Source organism: Colobus angolensis, unplaced genomic scaffold, assembly GCF_000951035.1.
Source record: "Colobus angolensis palliatus isolate OR3802 unplaced genomic scaffold, Cang.pa_1.0 Scaffold6, whole genome shotgun sequence".
Classification (NCBI taxonomy): domain Eukaryota; kingdom Metazoa; phylum Chordata; class Mammalia; order Primates; family Cercopithecidae; genus Colobus; species Colobus angolensis.
Window position 1 is genome coordinate 19,265,478 of NW_012119598.1, and position 20,564 is coordinate 19,286,041.

The 20,564-nt window shown below is 38.0% G+C and overlaps 1 protein-coding gene across 3 annotated transcripts in view; it reads right to left on the minus strand.

Moving 5' to 3' along the window:
- The window catches only part of DEK (DEK proto-oncogene), a 39,992-nt gene that overhangs the window by 9,059 nt on the left and 10,369 nt on the right, over positions 1-20,564 (minus strand). For 2 of the 3 annotated variants that reach the window (XM_011962756.1, XM_011962754.1), the window contains exons 6-8: positions 15,590-15,778; positions 3,378-3,513; positions 2,465-2,613 (exon numbers count right to left, since the gene is read on the minus strand). In XM_011962756.1, the coding sequence (XP_011818146.1) occupies positions 2,465-2,613; positions 3,378-3,513; positions 15,590-15,778 (474 nt within the window). Of the gene's footprint in view, positions 1-2,464; positions 2,614-3,065; positions 3,514-15,589; positions 15,779-20,564 lie in introns of those variants that run through there. The other variant, XM_011962753.1, reaches the window with a different exon arrangement.

Sequence of the window (20,564 nt, forward strand, 5' to 3'; positions counted from 1 at the left end):
GGAATACTATGCAGCCATAAAAAAGGATGAGTTCATGTCCTTTGTAGGGACATGGATGAAGCTGGAAACCATCATTCTGAGCAAACTATCACAAGGACAGAAAACCAAACACCACATGTTCTCACTCATAGGTGGGAATTGATCAATGAGAATACCTGGACACAGGAAGGGGAACATCACACACCATGGTCTGTCATGGGGTCGGGGGATAGGGGAGGGATAGCATTAGGAGATATACCTAATGTAAATGACGAGTTGATAGGTGCAGCACACCAACACGGCACATATATACATATGTAACAAACATGCACGTTGTGGACATGTACCCTAGAACTTAAAGTATAATAAAAAAAATTTTTAAAAATTGTTTGTCCCTTGTTCTTTCCCTGCAAAACCCCAATCCTGAATTGGTCTAACTACTCATTCTTCTATGGTTAAGCCTAGACTACAGATGGCTGTGGGAAAGCAGCTTTGAAGAGGCGGGTCCCATTTTCAGTTCATGGTATTCATCTCCAAAGGCTCCTCCCCCAAAACCTCCCAGTCAGACTCTCCTTTCATTCACACCAATGGCAGTTTCACCTCCTTACTTAAGTGTCTCACACTCCTGTCACAGCCAAAAAAGCCGTTATTATGAATTCCTTCAATTTTCTGACAGCTCTTTCCCCTCCAGTTTTATCTGGATTCATCAATGGTACTGAATTTTTTTTGCCTCCACAGGACCACCCTTCAACTCTCCTGTAACTTCTCCTTTCCCACCAAAATGCTTTCTCCCCTCCACCCCTACTGCCCATTAAAAATAATTTGTCGCCTACCCCCATTTACCTATTTTCCTTCCAAAGACAGCTGCTGGAAACAGAAGATTCACTTTGTTCATTTTCCTCACTATTCATTAACTCTTGCTTTTACCACCCCACGTCATCGTCTCCTAATTGTAGACTCCAAAAAAGGTCAGGTCCTTCTCACCTGACCTCTCCATGTTAATAATCCCTTTAAAAAAATTACATGAAGGTATTCACAAAAATCCTTCTAATGGACAGAACTAGTTTCTCTTTGACTTCCTCCTCACTTCACACTGTCATTTTAATGATGACATAACTGGGTGTCCTGCTTCTCTCATCTCATCCTTTGCCATTCCATTGTTCTTAATGTTTCCAGGATAATTTTTAAAAAACAAAAATATGTGTTATGCCCCTGCTAAATCTCTCTCAATAATCTACACAGCCTCTCAATTCCTCATTTATTTCAGGAAGAAACTGAAACTGTAACATGGCATATTTTAAGATCTGCAAAACTCTAGTATTTTCTCCTAACTTCTGTGAGGACTTCTTTCTAATCCTAGTCTTGAGACATGTTGAACTAATACTATTCCTTGCAATTATCATTTTGGTTAATGTGTTACTGTTTCTCAACTGTATGGAATGGGTGATGGTCCACTAAGAAATTCAGTTAAGAGCTCTTCCAAGATGCTTTTCCACATTCCCCTAGCTTCAAGTAGGGTGCTTGTTCCGTGGTGCTGCAGCACCTTCCATATTCTCCTAACATGGCCCTCACTTACAATATTTTAATTACTAAAATACTTATCTCTTTCTATCCCACTAGACTGTAAGCTCCTCTTAAAAGCCAAGTAATGGCTTCTCTGGTTCCACCTGTAACATTAAAAAATTTTTTTTTGGTAGAGATGGGATCTCACTATGCTGCCCAGGCTGGTCTTGAACTCCTGGCCTCAAGCAGTCCTCCTGCCTCAGCCTATCAAAGTGCTGGGATTACAGGCATGAGCCACCACATCCAGCTTCTAGCTGTAACATTTAGCCCAGTGCCTGAAATGTAGTAGAGAATCAATGAATGGTGAATGAATAAACAAAATAATAATCAATGTCCTTTAGAAAAGCATAGACTATTTCACTTTCGGTACATTCCAAATTGTAATTTTATTTTACCACAACAGACAAGTTTCTAAGATTTCCATAGAATCCCTATGGAATCACATTCAAGACTAGGCCACTTTATTTCCTATGAAGTATTAGAAATATTAGAAAAATGCTACAGAAGTCTGAGTTAAGAACTTAATCTATAACAGCTCATTTATCACACTAACAACAGAATAAGGCAGTTCATGAGATTCTGCTTCTTTAAACTAACATAAACTAAGGATGCATCAATAGAAACAACCTCCAGATCAGAAAAAGAAAGTTTACTATGTGGTTTGGAATGTATCACTTTAATTTTATTCACTCCAATTTTATTCCTTTTAATGTTATTTATAAAAATAAACCCATTAGGACAAAAATTTTGACTATTTTATTTAAAGTGGTATCCCAGCACCTGTAAGGAGATCTGGCATATAGTAGTTAAACAAGTATTTCTTCAATAAGGGAATGCATGTAAGTATTTAGCTTCAAATTAAGAGATAAGTGAAAGAATTTTTCTAGTAAAAGCAAAATAATCTAAACACTTGTCTAATTACCTTTTTGCAAATCTGTTTCATTGTGACTTCTTCCAAGTTAGCACTGGCCAGTAATTTCTTTATTGTTTCCTTTAATTCTTCATCTGTAGGGGGTTTCTTCAACTTTTTAATTAAAGGTTCATCATCTGAACTATCCTCAGACTCACTTTCTAAAAGTAATACAATAATAATAATTTTTCTTACATAGTAAATTAATATTTAACAAAGGTTGAGATGAATTTTAAGCTTTCAACAGATTCTCAAAGGGGTGTTGGATCAAAAAAATTACAAATCACTACTCTATAGGTTACCTATAAAACATGCATACAAATTTTATGTCAATTTGAAATATCAAAAACTATAAAAAACTGGTATACAGGTTGGGCATCCCTAATCAAAAAATCCAAAATCTGAAATGTTCCAAAATCCAGCTTTTTAGAGCACCAACATGACACCACCAGGAGATAATTCCACACCCGACCTCACTGACGGGTCACAGTCAAAACTTGGTTTCAGGCCAAGGGCAGCGGTCCAAGCCTGTAATCCAACTGCTCTTGGGGGGCCAAGGTAGGAGACTCGCTTGAGTCCAGCAGTTCAAGGCTGCAGTGAGCTGTAATGGCATCAGTGCAATAAACAATTTATTTAGCTAAAATATTAACCTACCTTCAGGCAATGTAAGATGAATATGAAACATGAATGAATTTCATGTTTAGACTGGGTCCCATCTCCAAGACACCCCCATATATATATATATCAAAATCTGAATCACTTCCTGTCCCAAGCATTTCAGATAAGGGATGTTCAACCTGTATTACTTCTCCTCGCAATGTTCTCTGCAGTTTACCTGTTTCCCCCACACACTTAAATACTATGTACAACACATTAATACATGCTGTATCTTTAAAGTTGCTGATTAATGTTATTTCTAACATACCTTTTTTGGAACTGTTTTGATTCTTCTTGGTGGTGCTGCTATCTGCCTTCTTAACATTGGCACTTTTCACAGATTTTTTACTTTTAGAAGTAGCTTTCTGTTTAGGTTTTTCTCTTTTGGCTGTCTTTTTTGGTGGCTGTTACAAAGGAAATCAAAAGTACACATATTGATGAGATTCAATGCTATCCCATCCCATCCCTCTACTTCCCCTATACCCCCTTAATAATGTTGGAGGAAAATTAATATATTTGGTATCACCAATTAAAAATTGTTTTTGGGAGATGATTAACATACAACAAACTTTTATCCCAACAGAAGTCTAAGCATGACAAATCACAATCACACACACAAAAGAGTTGCCCATATTTATTCTGCACTATGGATAAACTATATATGCATTACTCTAGTTAATCTTGGGGGGGAACCCCTAAATATAGATAATATTATCTTCTCTATGTTCCCTCTCTCTCAACTACAATCTTTTTTTTGAGACACAGACTCGCTCTGTCGCCCTGGCTGGAGTGCAGTGGCACGATCTTGATTCACTGCAACCTGCGCCCTCCCGGGTTCAAGCGAATTCTCCTGTCTCTGCCTCCCTAGTAGCTGGAATTACAGGTACTTGCCACCACACATGGCTAATTTTTGTATTTTTAGTAGAGATGGGGTTTCACCATGTTGGCCAGGCTGGTCTTAAACTCCTGACCTCAGGTGATCCGCCTGCCTTGGCCTCCCGAAGTGCTGGGATTACAGGCGTGAGCCACCACACCTGGCCTAGAATCTTGTGTTCACTGATGTTTCCCTAACTCCTAAAATAGTCTCTGGTATACAGTAGTTGCTCAATAAATACTTATGACTATATGAGAAAACTAAGGCTCAGTGTGGTTACCTTGTCTACAGTCACATTAATAAACAGCCAAGATTCAAATATAGATGTGACTCCAGAACTTGTATTCTTCAACACTAACCCACAGGTGACTAGACACAAACAAAATACATAAATATGGATAGATTAAAATGACAGGCCGGGCGTGGTGGTGGTCATGCCTGTAATACCAGTACTTTGGGAGGTCAAGACGGGCTGATCATGAGATCAAGAGATTGAGACCATGCTGGCCAACATGGTGAAACCCTGTCTCTACTAAAAGTACAAAATTAGCTGGGTGTGGTGGTGGGCGTCTGTAGTCCCAGCTACTCAGGAGGCTGAGGCAGGAGAATCACTTGAATCCTGGAGGTGGAGGTTGCAGTGAGTGGAGATCGCGACACTGCACTCCATGAGACAGACTGTCTCAAAAAAAATAATAAAATAAAAGACAAAATCAGAGTTCATACTTTGTCTCATGTGGAGCCTATGAAATTAGAAAGCATTAATTCTTAGTTTAATTAATATTCCCAAAGGAAAAGTATCCTATTAAACATTCCAAGATAACTTAAATTCTCCCCTTTACACACCAAAACTACTGAAATCACTTGACAGAATGTTTCTCCAAATGTTTAACACTCTTGATTCCTGAGTGTTATCCTAAGTCAACCTGTTGTTTTTTGAGATGCAGTTTCACTCTTGTTGCCCAGGCTGGAGTGCAATGGCGGCGATCTCGGCTCACCGCAACCTCTGCCTCCCGAGTTCAAGTGATTCTCCTGCCTCAGCCTCTTGAGTAGCTGGGATTACAGGCATGTGCCACCATGCCCGGCAACTTTTGTATTTTTAGTAGAGATCGGGTTTCTCCATGTTGGCCAGGCTGGTCAGGAACTCCCGACCTCAGGCGACACACTCGCCTTGGCCTCCCAAAGTGCTGGGATTACAGCCATGAGCCACCATGCCCGGCCAAGTCAACCTGTTTTTAAAGACATAAGCACTGTGTTGAACCTGTCCTTTAAAGTATACAGACCAATCTGTTCCAAAAGTGGCCTCAAGCTATTCATTGGATTTTAGTGTCTTTAAAAAAAAAAAAAAAAAAGAGATGGTCTCGCTATGCTACCCATGCTGGACTCAAACAATCCTCCCACCTCAGGCTCCTGAGTAGTTGGGACTACAGGCACATACCACCTCACCTGACTGGATTTTACTGTTTGTCTTTCTTTTTGCTAATATATCATCACTGTACCTATTTATGCAAGCCTATCATCACCCTGCACTACCTCAATAATATACCACTAGCTGGGAAGTATGTAGTTGAACTGCTACTAAAAAAAACACATTTTTAGGCTGTCAAGGGGCTGCCATGCTTCTAAAAGTAAGTACATGAATTTCCCGTGGACTTCTGCTATTCACAGGCTATTTTAACTTACTCCTAATTCTGAGAGATGTTCTAGATTGTGTAGGGCTAGGGGACAAGTATCAATGATTTATTATGATCAACTTAAACCAAGTTTTAAGGTTTATTAAGTGTCCACCCAGTTCACGTGAATTATGTATCAGGCTCTGAAAGGGAATCCTAAAAATTCTTAAGTTCTTTAGCACACTTAATACACAGAATAAAATAATCATGATTATATATAATTTTTTAGTTAAAGGGTAATAAAATCTGGACTTTGTAGGTACAAGAAACTAAGTTGTTCCTGAAAGGGTTGAAGAGGCTGAGCAAAAGAAACAACAGCATTATTAGTAATTACTCAATCTTCATTCAAATTAGAAAATCAGAATTAGATAACTGAAACACTTCCAAAGCCTTTTAAGGTCTGCCATTAAAATTTTAGATGGGATACACAACATGGCATCATTTTAAAACCTGCAAATTGCAAGTAGTGATAGTTTGACAAAGCATACACATTTACAGTAATAAATAACGAGTCATCTCCATAAAATTTTACTTCTGTATAACAAAACCACATCTTTCTACATTTCCTATTTGCTGTAAGGGGTAATGTTCTACAGTTTTTCTAAATGGACAACTAACCTGTCATCTATTAAAATTTCTAAAAGACTGCAAATATACTGCACAAGCACTAAAGAAAAAATGTAATAGTTCAAAGAATACAGGCTCTAGCGGCAAGCCACCTGGTTTCAAATTCCAGCCCCAGTACATCTCTGGGCCCTTGTCTCCTCATTTACAAAACAAAAAGAAACAGTAGTTCCTATGGTTTTATGAGGAGTAGATACATTAACACATGAAAGTATTTTTGGTAGTACCTGGCAAATAGTAAACACTATTTTAATATTATTATTGAGTGCTCCCTTTTGTAGAATGAGAAATTCTTTCATTATGCAAATATAATTTCCTCTAATAACTTAAAATTTCTAAGTGGTTTCAAAAAGCAGGGTGCAGTGGCTCAATCCTGTAATCCCAACACTTTAGGAGGCTGAGATGGGAGGATCACTTGAGGCCAGAGGTTTGAGACCAGCCTGGGCAAAATCAGAAGACCCTAACTCTAAAAAACTAATTTTCTTTTTTTTAAAAGCAGGGCAGATATATAGACTGTAAATTATAAACACAGTGAGACAGACTCAAAAACAACTGTATTAACTAGCCATGATATATCACACTTATTTCACTACACTATGGTAGATATGACTTGGCCCACAAACATCTATAGTAATATGTCATGTCATTTATACAGGATTTCATTTATCTTTAGCAACCAGCTGCAAATTCTTCTGTGACAACATCAAGGTAGGAATTTGGTAAAGTCTCTTTTTTAGATTAATGCTGAGTTAAGAAATCATGAAAGCTGAACAGTAAAAACAACTAATGAATTTGTATCTTGTGCTTTAGTCCTGCAGGTGTTCATCACTTCGGCTGCCCTGAAGGTTATTAGGTATAGGAGGAATAGGTCTCTGGAAAATGGGGGCATCTCAAAGGACATACCTTGGTATTAGGACACAATGGACAATTTTTGGCTGTCAAGGTAAACATGGGAACCAGTATTTGGAGGTAACAGAAAAAAACACAGGCAGAGCTGAGAAGGCAAGTTAAACTATGTCCACTTTAATTTTACATGAACTTTCAAATCTTCATTACTCTCATTCCTCCCCTGTACTTAGGAAAATCCCACTCATGATTCTAAACCCAGCTTAGCAATTACCTCCTCTAAATCTTTCACAAGACCATCAATTTGATTAATCCATACTCTCAAAATACTTGGCCTGCAATTCATTATCCCTATTTTATGGAAGGTATTGTGAAGCTTTAAGAACAAGGGTGTTACAGCCAAACTTCCTGATTCCTGAGCACCTGTATATATTTTTGAAGCTCCAGAGCTGACTCATCTAGCTATACCACATAAAATGAAAAGCACATTTATAGACTAGATTTGTCACCAAGACTTTTCTTTAAAGTGCCAGATAGTAAATATTTTCGGCTTTCCTGGCTACATATAATCTTTGTTGCATATTCTTCATTTTTTTAAACAATCATTTAAAAATGGAAAAACCATTCTGAGCTTGAGGGCTGTATAAAAACAGGCGGTAGGCTGGACTTGGCATTCAGGCTATACAGTCTGCTGATTCCTAGATTATGAATTATTGGAGCTATATACAGAAAAGGCAGGAACCAGATAAAGCAATCAACAGGTCAATTCCTCCAATTATCAAGTTTTTAATAGCTTTTAGTTTTAAGTTCTGATAAACACAAGTGGATTTATACACATTAACTTTCTTAAAGCTATTGCTTAAAATCAAATCTTGATCTAAATCAGGAATTCCAGAGAGAACGCTGAAGATAGAAGTACATAAACAAGAAGCTTTAGAAAGAATACTAAGCCTTGCACGATGGCTCAACCCTGTATGTAATCCCAGCACTTTGGGAGACCAAGGTGGGTAGATCACTTGAGGCTAGGAGTTCGAGACCAACCTGGCAACATCGTGAAACCCTGTCTCTACAAAAAATTAGTTAGGCGTGGTGGCATGCACCTGTAGACCCAGCTTCTAGGGTGACTGTGCCACCAGAATTGCCTGAACCTGGGAGGTGGAGGTTGCAGTGAGTAGCAATCGTGCCGCTGCACTCCAGCCTGGGCAACAAAGCAACACTGTCTCAAAAAAGAAAGAAAGAATAATACGGTAGTCTCCCTTTATCTATGGTTTCTCTTTCTGAATGTGGTTTCAATTATCTGTTGTCAACCATAGTCTGAAAATATTAAATGGAAAATTCCAGAAGTAAACAACTCATAAATTTTAAATTGCATACTGTTCTGAGTAGTGTGATGAAATCTCATGTCACCCTGTTCACTCCTGCCTGGGATGTGAATCATCCCTTTGTCCAGTATATCCACTCTGTAGATGCTCCCAGCATCTTGGCCCATTAGTCACTAGCAGCCATGTTGGTTGTGGTATCAATTGTTGCAGTATCGTTGTGCTTGTGCCCAAGTACCCTCATGTGACTTAATAATGGCCCCAAAGCCCAGGAGTAGTAATGCGCAATTCAAACATGCCAAAGAGAAGCCATACAGTGGTTCTTTTAAGTGAAAGGTGAAAGCTCTTAACTTAAGAAAAAAAATCATATGTTGAGGTTGCTAAGATCTACAGTAAGAACAAATCTTCTATATGTGAAATTGTGAAGGGAAAAGAACTTTGTGCTGGCTCTGCTGTCAAACCTCAAACTGCGAAAGTTACGGCCACAGTGCAGGATAAGTGCTTAGTTACGACGAGAAAGGCATAATTTGATGGTGGAAAACATGAACAGAAACATGTCCCAAATGACAGCAATCAGGCTTGGCATGATCCGAAGTTTCAGGCATACACTGGGGGTCCTGAAACGTATTCCTTTCAGGTAAGAGGGGACTACTGTAAAGAGAAAGCACTAAAAAAGTTCCTTATATATTATATCCTCAAATACAAAAATGAGGATATATACCTCACCTCTTATGGAGTCAAGACCAAATGAGATGCAAGATGTGAAAGCACATGGCATACACACTTTGAATAGTTTCTTCCTTGTAGGAGATAATAAATGCTTACTGAATGAGTGGTACTTCCTGGAAGACAGAGGACGTGTCTCATTTTTTTTTCTCCCACTTAGCAAAATGCTCAGGTATAGAGTAAGACAATCATTTTGAATGAGTGAGAATAATGAATCTACCACCAAACATATTAGTCACACAACAATGCCCAGACTCATGGGTTCTCTATAGCATGGGTTCAACCTACATTACTCTACTTTCACCTCTCATTGCTCTACTTCTGGGCACACAACTCTAACCACAAGTTAGTCAAAGGCACCCTGCCTTCCCTGCTCCTTATCTTTGTTCACATGTTGTTTTCTCTCCATTCCCAAGGTCAACTTGAATTGGTAGTACTTCCACTTCTACCGAAAGGCTTTCCTCAACAGGCATGAAGATTTTCCTTCTTTAGAAATCCTATGATGCTAAGTATCAAAGAGCATTTGCTTAGAAAATACCTTCTGTAACCCTAACAGCACTTCAGCATACTCCCAATTCACTAACTTGAGCAATCAAAAAGTGGTTACCTCAGAAATCAAAAGCCAGTGGGCAACAGAGCAAGAACCTGTCTCTACAAAAAATTTAAAAATTGCTAGGCCTGGTGGCAGGATCACTTGAGCCCTGGAGTTCAAGGCTGCAGTGAGCCACGATCTCACCACTGTACCCCAGCCTGGGCAACAGAGTAAGACATACGACTCTGTCTCAAAAATAAGTAAAGGACTGACCCCCATTTTAAGTCTCTTTCAAAATATCTTGAAAACTTTAGTGATTATAATAAAAACATTATATGGCATTATGAGGAAATAATGTTGAAAATACTCATAATGGTCAACATCTGTTATTTAACCTAACTGGAGACAAGACTGAGTCTTTTAACAAAATGGGGGGAAAATTAGGTTTTTTAAAAAAAGAATAAAGACAAAGCTGACTTCCAAACTGTCATGAGATTTAAAGATTCTTCTCTATATGATGAGTGGTTTAATCAGGACCATCAAGTATTTCTGATGTTCTAAAGGGGAACAAATAAAAATGAACAGCTGCCATTAATTTCAGATAGTACAATGTACTATAACCTAAATTTTTAAAGGATCAGTAATACAGAAGTTTCAAAAATTTGAAGGGGATTTTCCCTGTCTCTGATAACCATGAAGGTACAGAGGAATGACATAAGCACTTGTTGAAGAAAGGCAAAAAAATATCTTGGGAAAGCAAGGCTTACCTATCATTTATAGGCAGCAGGGCTCTTGAAGGACGGTCTCCAAAAAAGACGCCTGTCACAGAGCCAGAATTCTGTCCTCACAGCAGAAAGGTTGTACTGGGTGAACAGATGAACAAAATAAAAATTAGCTTAAAATACACTATTCTTTCAACAACTTGGCTGAGAAAACTCGGAACGCCAAGAGGAAAGAATGTGCAAGTCCAGTTATATTTCACAGAAGATTATGAAAGCAAGTTTAAATGGGTTTTAGTATGATGATTATTCAAGTCTGCCTTCCAACAAAAGGTTTAAATGGTTTATACAGACTTTGCAATTCCTCTGATCAATGTGTGAGAGGAGGAGATAGTTTAGTTTTTTAAAACACAATGTGAAAGGACTAATAAAACTTTCACATTCACCTTACCACTACCAGATAATCCCCTGAATGGTCCAAATGGACAGTTCACCAAAAATTATAATGGAGTTTCTCTGACTTGGCAAACATTGTAGGATGGCTCACTCAACAACCCACTTTTGATTTGCCTTCCTCTTATAAAGGTAGGAAAGCTGATACCTAGATCTCAGAGCTTCTCTTGCAGTTAGGTGGGCAGATGACAAAGTGCTGGGTGATGCCATGTATATGGAGATCTCCGGTAAAAGGCATCCCATTCAGGGAAAAAAGTCAAAACATCACTAGAAGAAAACCTTTTGCTCTTCCCTATCTGGAACATGAATACAATGTCTAAAGATAAAACCACCACCTTGTGGTCATGAAGTTAATTGCCATATACTAAAGATGAGAGATCAGGAAAGGATGGTACCCACATCCTCAATACCTTTCTTGAGCTGCTGTACTGGCCCTGGAATTCCCTGTCTGTGGGCTTCTTGTCATGAAAGAAACATAAACTCCTGTTTTGAACATTATTAGTAAGGTTGAGAATTATTTCAGCAGAAAACATTCCTGATAACATATGGCAACATTCAGATAAATTCTAAATACTCATAAAGTGAAACTCCACAGTTTCATTCTTTCCAGAAATACGTATGTGCTATAAAAACACTAGAAAATGAAAACTGAAGAGGTATTAGGGTAAGATGAAAAATAAGCAAAATACGCTTTTAAAGGGTCTAAAAGACTATTAGAATTGTTTTCTCCAATAGGTACTGTTTCCCCCTTCTTTTTTCTGTACTCTGCAGTAATTTCTCTATGCCTCAAGGTTAACACTGTGAATAGCATGACCAAATGTGGTTTAACTTGACTGGCTGATATGCTCTGGCTCTGTGTCCCCACCCAAATCTCACCTTGAATTGTAATAATCCCCACATGTCATGGGAGGGACCCAGTGAGAGGTAACTGAACCATGGGGGCGGGTTTTTCTCATGCTGTTCTCATGACAGTGAGAAAGTCTCACCAGATCTGATGGTTTTATATAACGAGGAGTTGCCCTACACATACACCCTCTTGCTTGCTGCCAACTAAGATGTGTCTTTGCTCCTCATTCGCCTTCCACTATGATTGCGAGGCCGCCTCAGCCATGTGGAGCTGTGAATCAACTAAACTCCTTTATAAATTATTCAGTCTTGGGTATGTCTTTATTAACAGCATGAGAACGAACTAATACATTCATTTTAGCAGTCTGCCCTGAAGAAGCTAATCCAACATAGGAACCAGCTGATCTTCATAATCAATTTAGAGAAAATAACCTGTTTATTTTCCTATTCTCATCAACAGAAAAAAAAATCATACACCACTTCCTTACCAATTGCTCTCCTTTTACTGCCCTAAAAAGCCAACGTTCAAGAGACAAGATAATGAGGAAATTCAAAATGGCTCTTTTAAAAAGGAATTTCTTTCTGAAGTTACTCTCACAAAGAATACCTGCTTTTATTTAATTACAAGGAAAACAATTGCAAACCTATTGTGAATCACTCACTGCATATCATAAAAACAGAGGTACAGGTACAGAAAACCTCAAAAACAAGTGCTTTAGCAATTATCAGCTAATATTTTAAAACTCTCTTTTCAATTAACCATATGGATTTCAGTGACTTCATTTTAACATAAAATGAATTTACTTAAAAACACCTTAGTCTTCTACACATCTAAAGTTAAATATGAAACTAGCAGGAAAATAAATACCATTTAACCTCACATAATTAGCCAAAGGACAACTACAAACTTACTCTGCTTGCATAAGATTTCTTACTTCAACAATGAATAGAGTACATTTGACTATACAGTTCAAAATCCTCATTTTACAGAGGAAACTGAAAAAAGTAAAATCAATCTACCCAAAATTCACAGTTATTTACTCCAAGAAAATCAGAACAAGAAGCTGATCTTAATGAATAAGAGTATTTTATTTATCAAAGAAAAATCCATTTTAGGAAATAAACAGAAAATTAACTCAGTAATTTCCTATCATAAATAAATCTACAGGCAACCCAAAACTTTTGTGACTGATTGCAACTTTTCTTCATGGCTTCTTAGAAAAGAGGTCCTTTCATAGTAATGACCAAAAATAGCTCCACTTATGAAGCTCCTAAGGTGGCTGCCATTTAGAACTCAGTCTTCATAAAATGGAATAAGGAAAAACAAAGTTGCCACAGATATACTGTTCCTCCTGCCAGAACTTACCTTTCAAAGGCCTTTCACAGGAACTGAATCAGCAATAAAAAGTTGAAGACAATGCTAAATTTAAATGGCCTGTAGAATACTAATACCTATGCTTGTTGGAGGACATTCACCAGGAAAAAGAAAGGGGGCGGGGGAACAATTTCTCAGTCCAAATTTTATTTTACATTTTATAAAATCTGTCAAGTACTAGCAAAGTTAGGAAAAAAAAAATCCCTCTAATAAAATACGAGATAGCTTTTATATTGTGTGATTTCATATACCTAATGTTTGTAAAAGCATTTTTACATTTTCTTCTCCCATGGATTTTCATCAACTGACTTGGGTTTCTAGCCACAGATCCCAGATTAGGGCACTACAGAAAGTAAAGGTTTGATTTATAGTGAGATGGTTCTACTTGTGATTATTATCCTGGAACCAATATGGGTATAAATCAGATATCATCTGCATACACCAAGTTCAACTACCTCTACTTACGACTATGGGACAATAATTTAGAAAGCAAATTTTAAAAACGAGTATAAAATGCCCTCATTTTTTTCTTTTTTTTTGAGATGGAGTTTCACTCTTGTTGCCCAGGCTGGAGTACAATGGTGCCATCTCAGCTCACCACAACCTCCGCCTCCCAGGTTCAAGCAATTTTCCTGCCTCAGACTTCCCCCATAGCTGGGATTACATGCATGCACCACCATGCCCAGCTAATTCTGTATTTTTAGTAGAGACGGGGTTTCTCCATGTTGGTCAGGCTGGTCTCGAACTCCCGACCTCAGGTGATCCGCCTGCCTTGGCCTCCCAAAGTGCTGGGATTACAGGCATGAGCCACCACGCCCAGCTTACCCTCACTTTTTAACCTGCACCTAGTAATGACAAGAAGATTCAATTCAGAAGTTTTACTTGTCATAAAACATCATTTTAATTCTAATAATAACAGCAACTAATACATACTACATGCACCAGGCACCGCTCTAGGTATTTTAAATAAAATCCTTTAATATGACCCTACGAGGCTAATACTATTATCACTCCTCATTTTACAGATGGGAAACTGAGGTACAGAGTTTAAGTAACCTGCTTATAGTCATACAGTAATAATCCAATATAGAAGTCGGATTTGAACTCAGTTTCCAGAGCCCATGGTAATGTCTCTATGAAAAAATTACACACTTATATTCTATGACAACATTTCGTGCTTTAATTCTGCCCATAAAGAGAGTTTAGGAAACGGAATGGCACATAGTAGACACCAAATATTTCCTGAAGATACTATTAGTTTAAAATGTTTCCCTATTTTACACACACACACACACACACACACAGTTTTCCTCCCTCCAATCCATAAAGACCTTGGTGCTTAGATCACTTATTTTCCTTCGTGCCAAATATATATTATTTATGAAGCACCTGTTAGATTTGTAACCATCTTTCTTGAATGATAAAGTATTTCATACTTAGCTTTACAGAAGTCTTTGTAAAATTTGACGTTAAAACAAGCATGAATTGTAAATAATTCAAGACAAACATACATACTAAACACACACACATATCGTATAATAACAGAGTTCACTATATCTTTATTTCTTCTAATTCAGTGGAGACGATTCCCTCCTTATCTCGCCCCAGGGACATTTGACAATGTCTGAAGAACATTTTTGGTTGTCACAAGGGGGGCTTGGGAGTATCACCCACAACTAAGAATCATCCGGCCCAAAATGTCAAGTGACATTATCCATGTCCCTAAATCAGGCAAGGTTGATTACTCAATCTATAGAGCAAGTTCTGACCTTTGCAGGAAAACACCAAAGCAAAGTTAAAATACAGTCTACCAAAACATCATTAACAATTATAGAAACCCATCTCCTGTACCCACTCTCCATGATCTACTTGACTGAAGAGGTTAACCCTCTTATTTAATTGCTTCAGCAGTTCTCTTCTTCATGAAGTTTCATTTTGGAAACTAAGTAGTCTCAACTTTTACAAATATTCCCAAATAAAAGAAAATGACAGGTAATACAAAACTTATCCACTCATTACATAAACTTCAAATGCTATTTATTTTCATTACGTACTCCCCAAAAGGTTGAGGGGGAAAGAAAAGGCCCTTAAGTCCCTTGTTTTTTCCATAAAATGATTCAAGTCAATTACAAAATATCAATATATTATGAAAAAAATCCTCAAAGAATCTGCTCCTATGTGGTCCCATTCAGGATATGCACCACTTCTGCTTCCCTTCCTATTTATCTACTCTAGTCTTCAAGGTCCAGCTCAAGGCCCACTTCAAATCCAGTTCATCCCAACCTCACTCTTTTCTGACTCTCATACTCTGACATGGTAACGAAACAAAAAGCTCTTTAAGGAGAAGAAATGGGTTCATACTTAATTATTTCTGCATCTTCAGAATTAAAAACAACCAGTAAGGAAGTGTTTTTCTGGCTGTACTTAACATATAGCAGAAATATTTAACTCTCCCCATGGAAAGAAATGATTTAAAAATATAGTAAAGCATTTTACCTCCTCTTCACTTTCTTTATCTTCATCATCTGAAGACTCTTCCTTGTTTTTCTTTTCATCTTCATCACTACTAGATTCATCTGACAGAATTTCAGGACATTTGGTTCGCTTAGCTTTCCTTGCCATTCCAGAACTGTTCCGTTCCTTTTTACTGCCTTTGCTAGAAGTTTTTTTAGATTTTGGCAATGGCTGCATAAAAAATTTATAAAGATAACACCAATGAGGTATAATATTTCAATCAATCCTGTTCTTGATAACTTATCAACTCAATTTCTTGTTCTTCTCTCAAGAAATTGTATTTACAAGCCCAGCAGCTTTACATAGAATAATCTTTAACTGTGTCAGGTTAACCTAAAACTGTGTTACTAATACCATTTCATTTGTGTTCTAAACACCTAATAAGACCCTTCTCAATTGTTGAGAAATATGTATTCTAGGTTCTGACATGGGACTAGAAGCTCAAGACACATTATGTTAAGCTCCAACGGCTTGTTAATACTTTGTCATGATAATATTTTAAGTTAGAGTTGTAATTTATTCCATCCCTACAAGCATTAAAACTGTCACATTGCCAGAGAAGCTCCTTGCTTTAGAAGGCCCAACACTCCAATCAAAGGAGTGGGAGGAAAACCTTTTTTTTCTTTTGAGACAGTCTCATTCTGTTGTGCAATAGCTGGGATTACAAGTGCGCACCACCACGCCCAGCTAATTTTTGTATTTTTAGTAGAGACAGTGTTTCACCATGCTGGCCAGGCTGGTCTCAAACTCCTGACCTCAACTGATCCACTTGCCTTGGCCTCCCAAAGTGCTGGGATACAGGCGTGAGCCACCACATCTGGCCCATAAAAAAATATTTAACTTGATTACCAATTATACATCCTGAATTTATGAATGAACTATATGGTTTATATTCATATTACTTCTGGCTTCCACTTTTTTTTTTTTTTTTTGGTTGAGACAGAGTCTCGCTCTGTCACCCAGGCTGGAGTGATGCAAGCTCTGCCTCCTGGGTTAACGCCATTCTCCTGCCTCAGCCTCCCGAGTAGCTGGGACTACAGGCCCCCGCCACGTCGCCCGGCTAGTTTTTTGTATTTTTTTAGTAGACACGGGGTTTCACCGTGTTAGCCAGGATGGTCTCGATCTCCTGACCTCGTGATCCGCCCGTCTCAGCCTCCCAAAGTGCTGGGATTACAGGCTTGAGCCACCGCGCCCGGCCAGGCCTCCACTTTCAATAATGTCAGGATCATATTCTCACTGATGCCTCTAGGTATACAATAAATGATGAGTATGTTAATTATGAAATTAATTAAGAATAAATATGTTGCTATTATTCTGATAATCAAACCATGTATATTTAAAAGGAGGGATCACCTGAGGAAAATGAGTTGATTAAACAACAAATTTAATTTTTAAGTGCTTTCTCAAGGAAGTTTTGCTAAATTCTAAAATTGAAAACCATAAAATTACCTAACATCAAGAATGTGAAAATGCACATTATGGAACTAATATTTATTTCTGGGATTGAGCATCTTTCATATTCTTTTATTTCTACCTTTGTTACTTTGTTTTCTGCAATAAGCAGAAACATTAAGGTAAAATTCCATAACATAACCTTAAGGTATCCAATTGTGTAAATGTTTGTGATAACTTTAGGCAGTCTTTTTCATGCAGAGAGTAGAACAACAGGTCCTTTACCTCCCAGGAACCTCCAGTCTGGGGGGGTCACTGTCACCTACACAAAAATTAAGAAAAAGTGGCTGCTTTGTATAATATGGTGCCCTCGAGCTCTCTGCAAACAAACCACAAGATAACCTCTAGATTGCTCCAACAACCCACCCTTCTGAAGGTACACTAGGAAACAGCCAAATTGGGTCAATCCAGGAACTTCAAGTTGGTGGATCAAAGACATTTCTCAGAGAAGATTCTCTGTAAGAAACCGTGAATGCATACACATATCCTTGCTATATGAGATACTACCATTATCAACTATTATCAGAACCTTAATCCAGGTAGATAAATTCTTTGATGCCACTGTTTGGAGAAAAGTTAACTCTCACTGTCCAAGCTCTTACTACTTGTTATATGATCTCCAGGTCTCAAATTTATTAGAAAAACATAATATCCCTCACAACCTCAGTTCAGAAACCAGACACAGGTAGCAAGGATGTAATCTGTATATTGAATTATTAATATGAGGACTGAAACAGGTTCTGGATAAATCTATCCAGGAAAGTGAAAGGATGTTAAGTTATTCAAGCAGCCAATAAAAAAAAAAATGCAATTCCCAAAAGTAAACGAGGAGTTTTAAAACCAAAATCCAAAAAGTAGTAATATACAAATGCCTTACAGCTTTCCTATACTGACTCTAAAAACTTAAATCTATTAATCAAAATCCAGTGTCAATAGCATTATCTCTTTTTGGAAACAAAATCTGATTAACAAAATGAGTACAACAGAAGGATAGGAAAGCAATAAATGATTAATGCTGTATTCATTTAACAACTGAAAAATTGTTAAAGAGGAGAAAAAGGAAACTTCTGGTAGCATAGAAAATAGCTCTAGGCCAGACATGGTGGCTCATGCCTGTAATCTCAACACTTCGGGAGGCCAAAGTAAGAGGATCACTTGAGTTCAAGAGTTTGTGACCATCCTGGACAATATAGTGAGACCTTATCTCTAAGAAAATGTAACATTTAGCCACACATGATGGCATACACCTATATAGTCCCAGTTACTTGGGTGGCTGAGGTGAGAGGATCACTTGAGCCCAGGAGCTCAAAGGTGCATTGAGCCATGATCATACCACAACATTCCAGTCTAGGCAACAGAGTAAAACACCGTCTCAAAAAAAAGAAAAAAAGAAAAGAAAATAGCCTGAGCTCGATACCATCAGATTAAGGAGTAATCATCACAGAGTCACGTATGAAAAACTGGTGTAAGAGTTAGATTCTATATGACAAGAAAAAACAGATCCTCACAGTGTGGTTCAAGGACTTGGGTTTCCTGAGACCTTTTTCGGAGTCCGTGAGGTAGAAATTATTTTCATAATAATAGCAACACTATTTATTTGCTCTTTTCACTGTGTTGACATTTGTACTAATTGCAAAAGCAAAGGAAAGCAAAGGTGGTTAAAACTGATGGCACCTTTGTACCAATGAAGGAATTAACATATATTAGTCATTGTATTCCTCACAACATACGAGCAGAAACAAACAAAACAGGCAAATGGTTTCACTTAATAATGTCCTTGATAAAGCAAAAATTACTGTGTTAACTCTCAAGTACATGTCTTTCCAATATCTGTGATAAAATGGAAGATATACATAATATGGCTACAATTGAAGTTCAATGGTTTTCTGAAGGAAAAGCATTTGTGTATCCGAGTTGTGAGCTAAACACGCTCCAAGCTCCTTTTTCACAGAACACCATTTTTTTTTTTGAGACAGTCTCGCTCTGTCGCCCAGGCTGGAGTACAGCAGCACGATCTCGGCTCACTGCAAGTTCCACCTCCCAGAGAATACTACTTTTTAAAAGAACAAATACGGCTAACTCAGACTTAGGTATTTGATAAAGATTTTCAAAACTGAACAAGGTGAGCTTGTCACTTCAAGGAAAACTGACAGCATTTATTACCAATGATAAATGTTACGATTTCAAGTGGAAATTTAGAATTCTGGAAAATTCACATCTACTACTGCGAACTTAATAGTTTTCCAAGGCCTAAGTAATTTTTCTGATGAGATGGGGTTTATATTAATGAGCATGATTTAATGACAGTATTCAATAAAACATGTCAACAGTCAACATTCGGAAGATATGATTCAGGGAACCAATATTTACAAATGGTAAATGCATGTTACAAAACTATATATACAAGACCCAAGTTAATTAACATGGTTTCAGACCTACATTAAATATTACAACCTACCTTTAGGTAACTACAACTTATGTAGAGTTTTCATATTGTGTGGTATCAAAAAGAGAATACACACAATTATCTAAAAGGACTTTAAAAATATTCTTTTTATGTGAGGCTCGGTTTTCTTCATACACTTATTATTTTGAGACAGGATTTCGTTCTGTCACCTAGGATGGAATGCAGTGGCATGAATATAGCTCACTGCAGCACTGACCTCCTGAGTTCGGGCTTCCACCTCAGCCTCCCAAGTGGCTGGGACTACAGGAGTGTGCCTCAGCGCCTGGTTAATTTCTTCGTGACACAGTCTCACTCTGTCACCCGGGATGGTCTTGAACTGCTGAGCTCAAGCGATCCACCTGCCTCGGCCTGCCAAAGGGCAGGGATTACAGGCATAAGATACTCCATCAGGCCCTTCATAAATTTTAAGCAAAACAATACACTGCAAAAGACTGAATGTGGCTAGGCGCGGTAGCTCACGCCTCTAATCTCAGCACTTTGGGAGGCCAAGGCAGGCGGATCACCTGAGGTCAGGAGTTCAGCCTGACCAGCCTGGCCAACATGGCAAAACTCTATCTCTATTAAAAACACAAAAATTAGCCGGGTATGGTGGCACATGCCTATAATCCCAGCTACTGTAGAGACTGAAGCAGAAGAACTGCTTGAACCTGGGAGACAGAGGTTGCAGTGAGCAGAAACTGTGCCACTGTACTCTAGCCTGGGCAACAGAGTGAGAATCTGTCTCAAAACAACAATAAAAAAAGACTGAATGCTGAAGCAAATGGTAATTAAGCTGTTTTCTCTTAAGTCAGATATTAAACGGATGTACAAAAACATAAAATGATGCCACTCTTTAGTTCTTTTGAAAAGTTATTTTTCATAAAAAATACTAATCATTTTAAAATAAAAATTTTCAGTTCTAATGTCAAATACAGTGAAGATCAAAATAACCCATATTTTAAAAAAAGCTCGGCCGGGCGCGGTGGCTCAAGCCTGTAATCCCAGCACTTTGGGAGGCCGAGACGGGCGGATCACGAGGTCAGGAGATCGAGACCATCC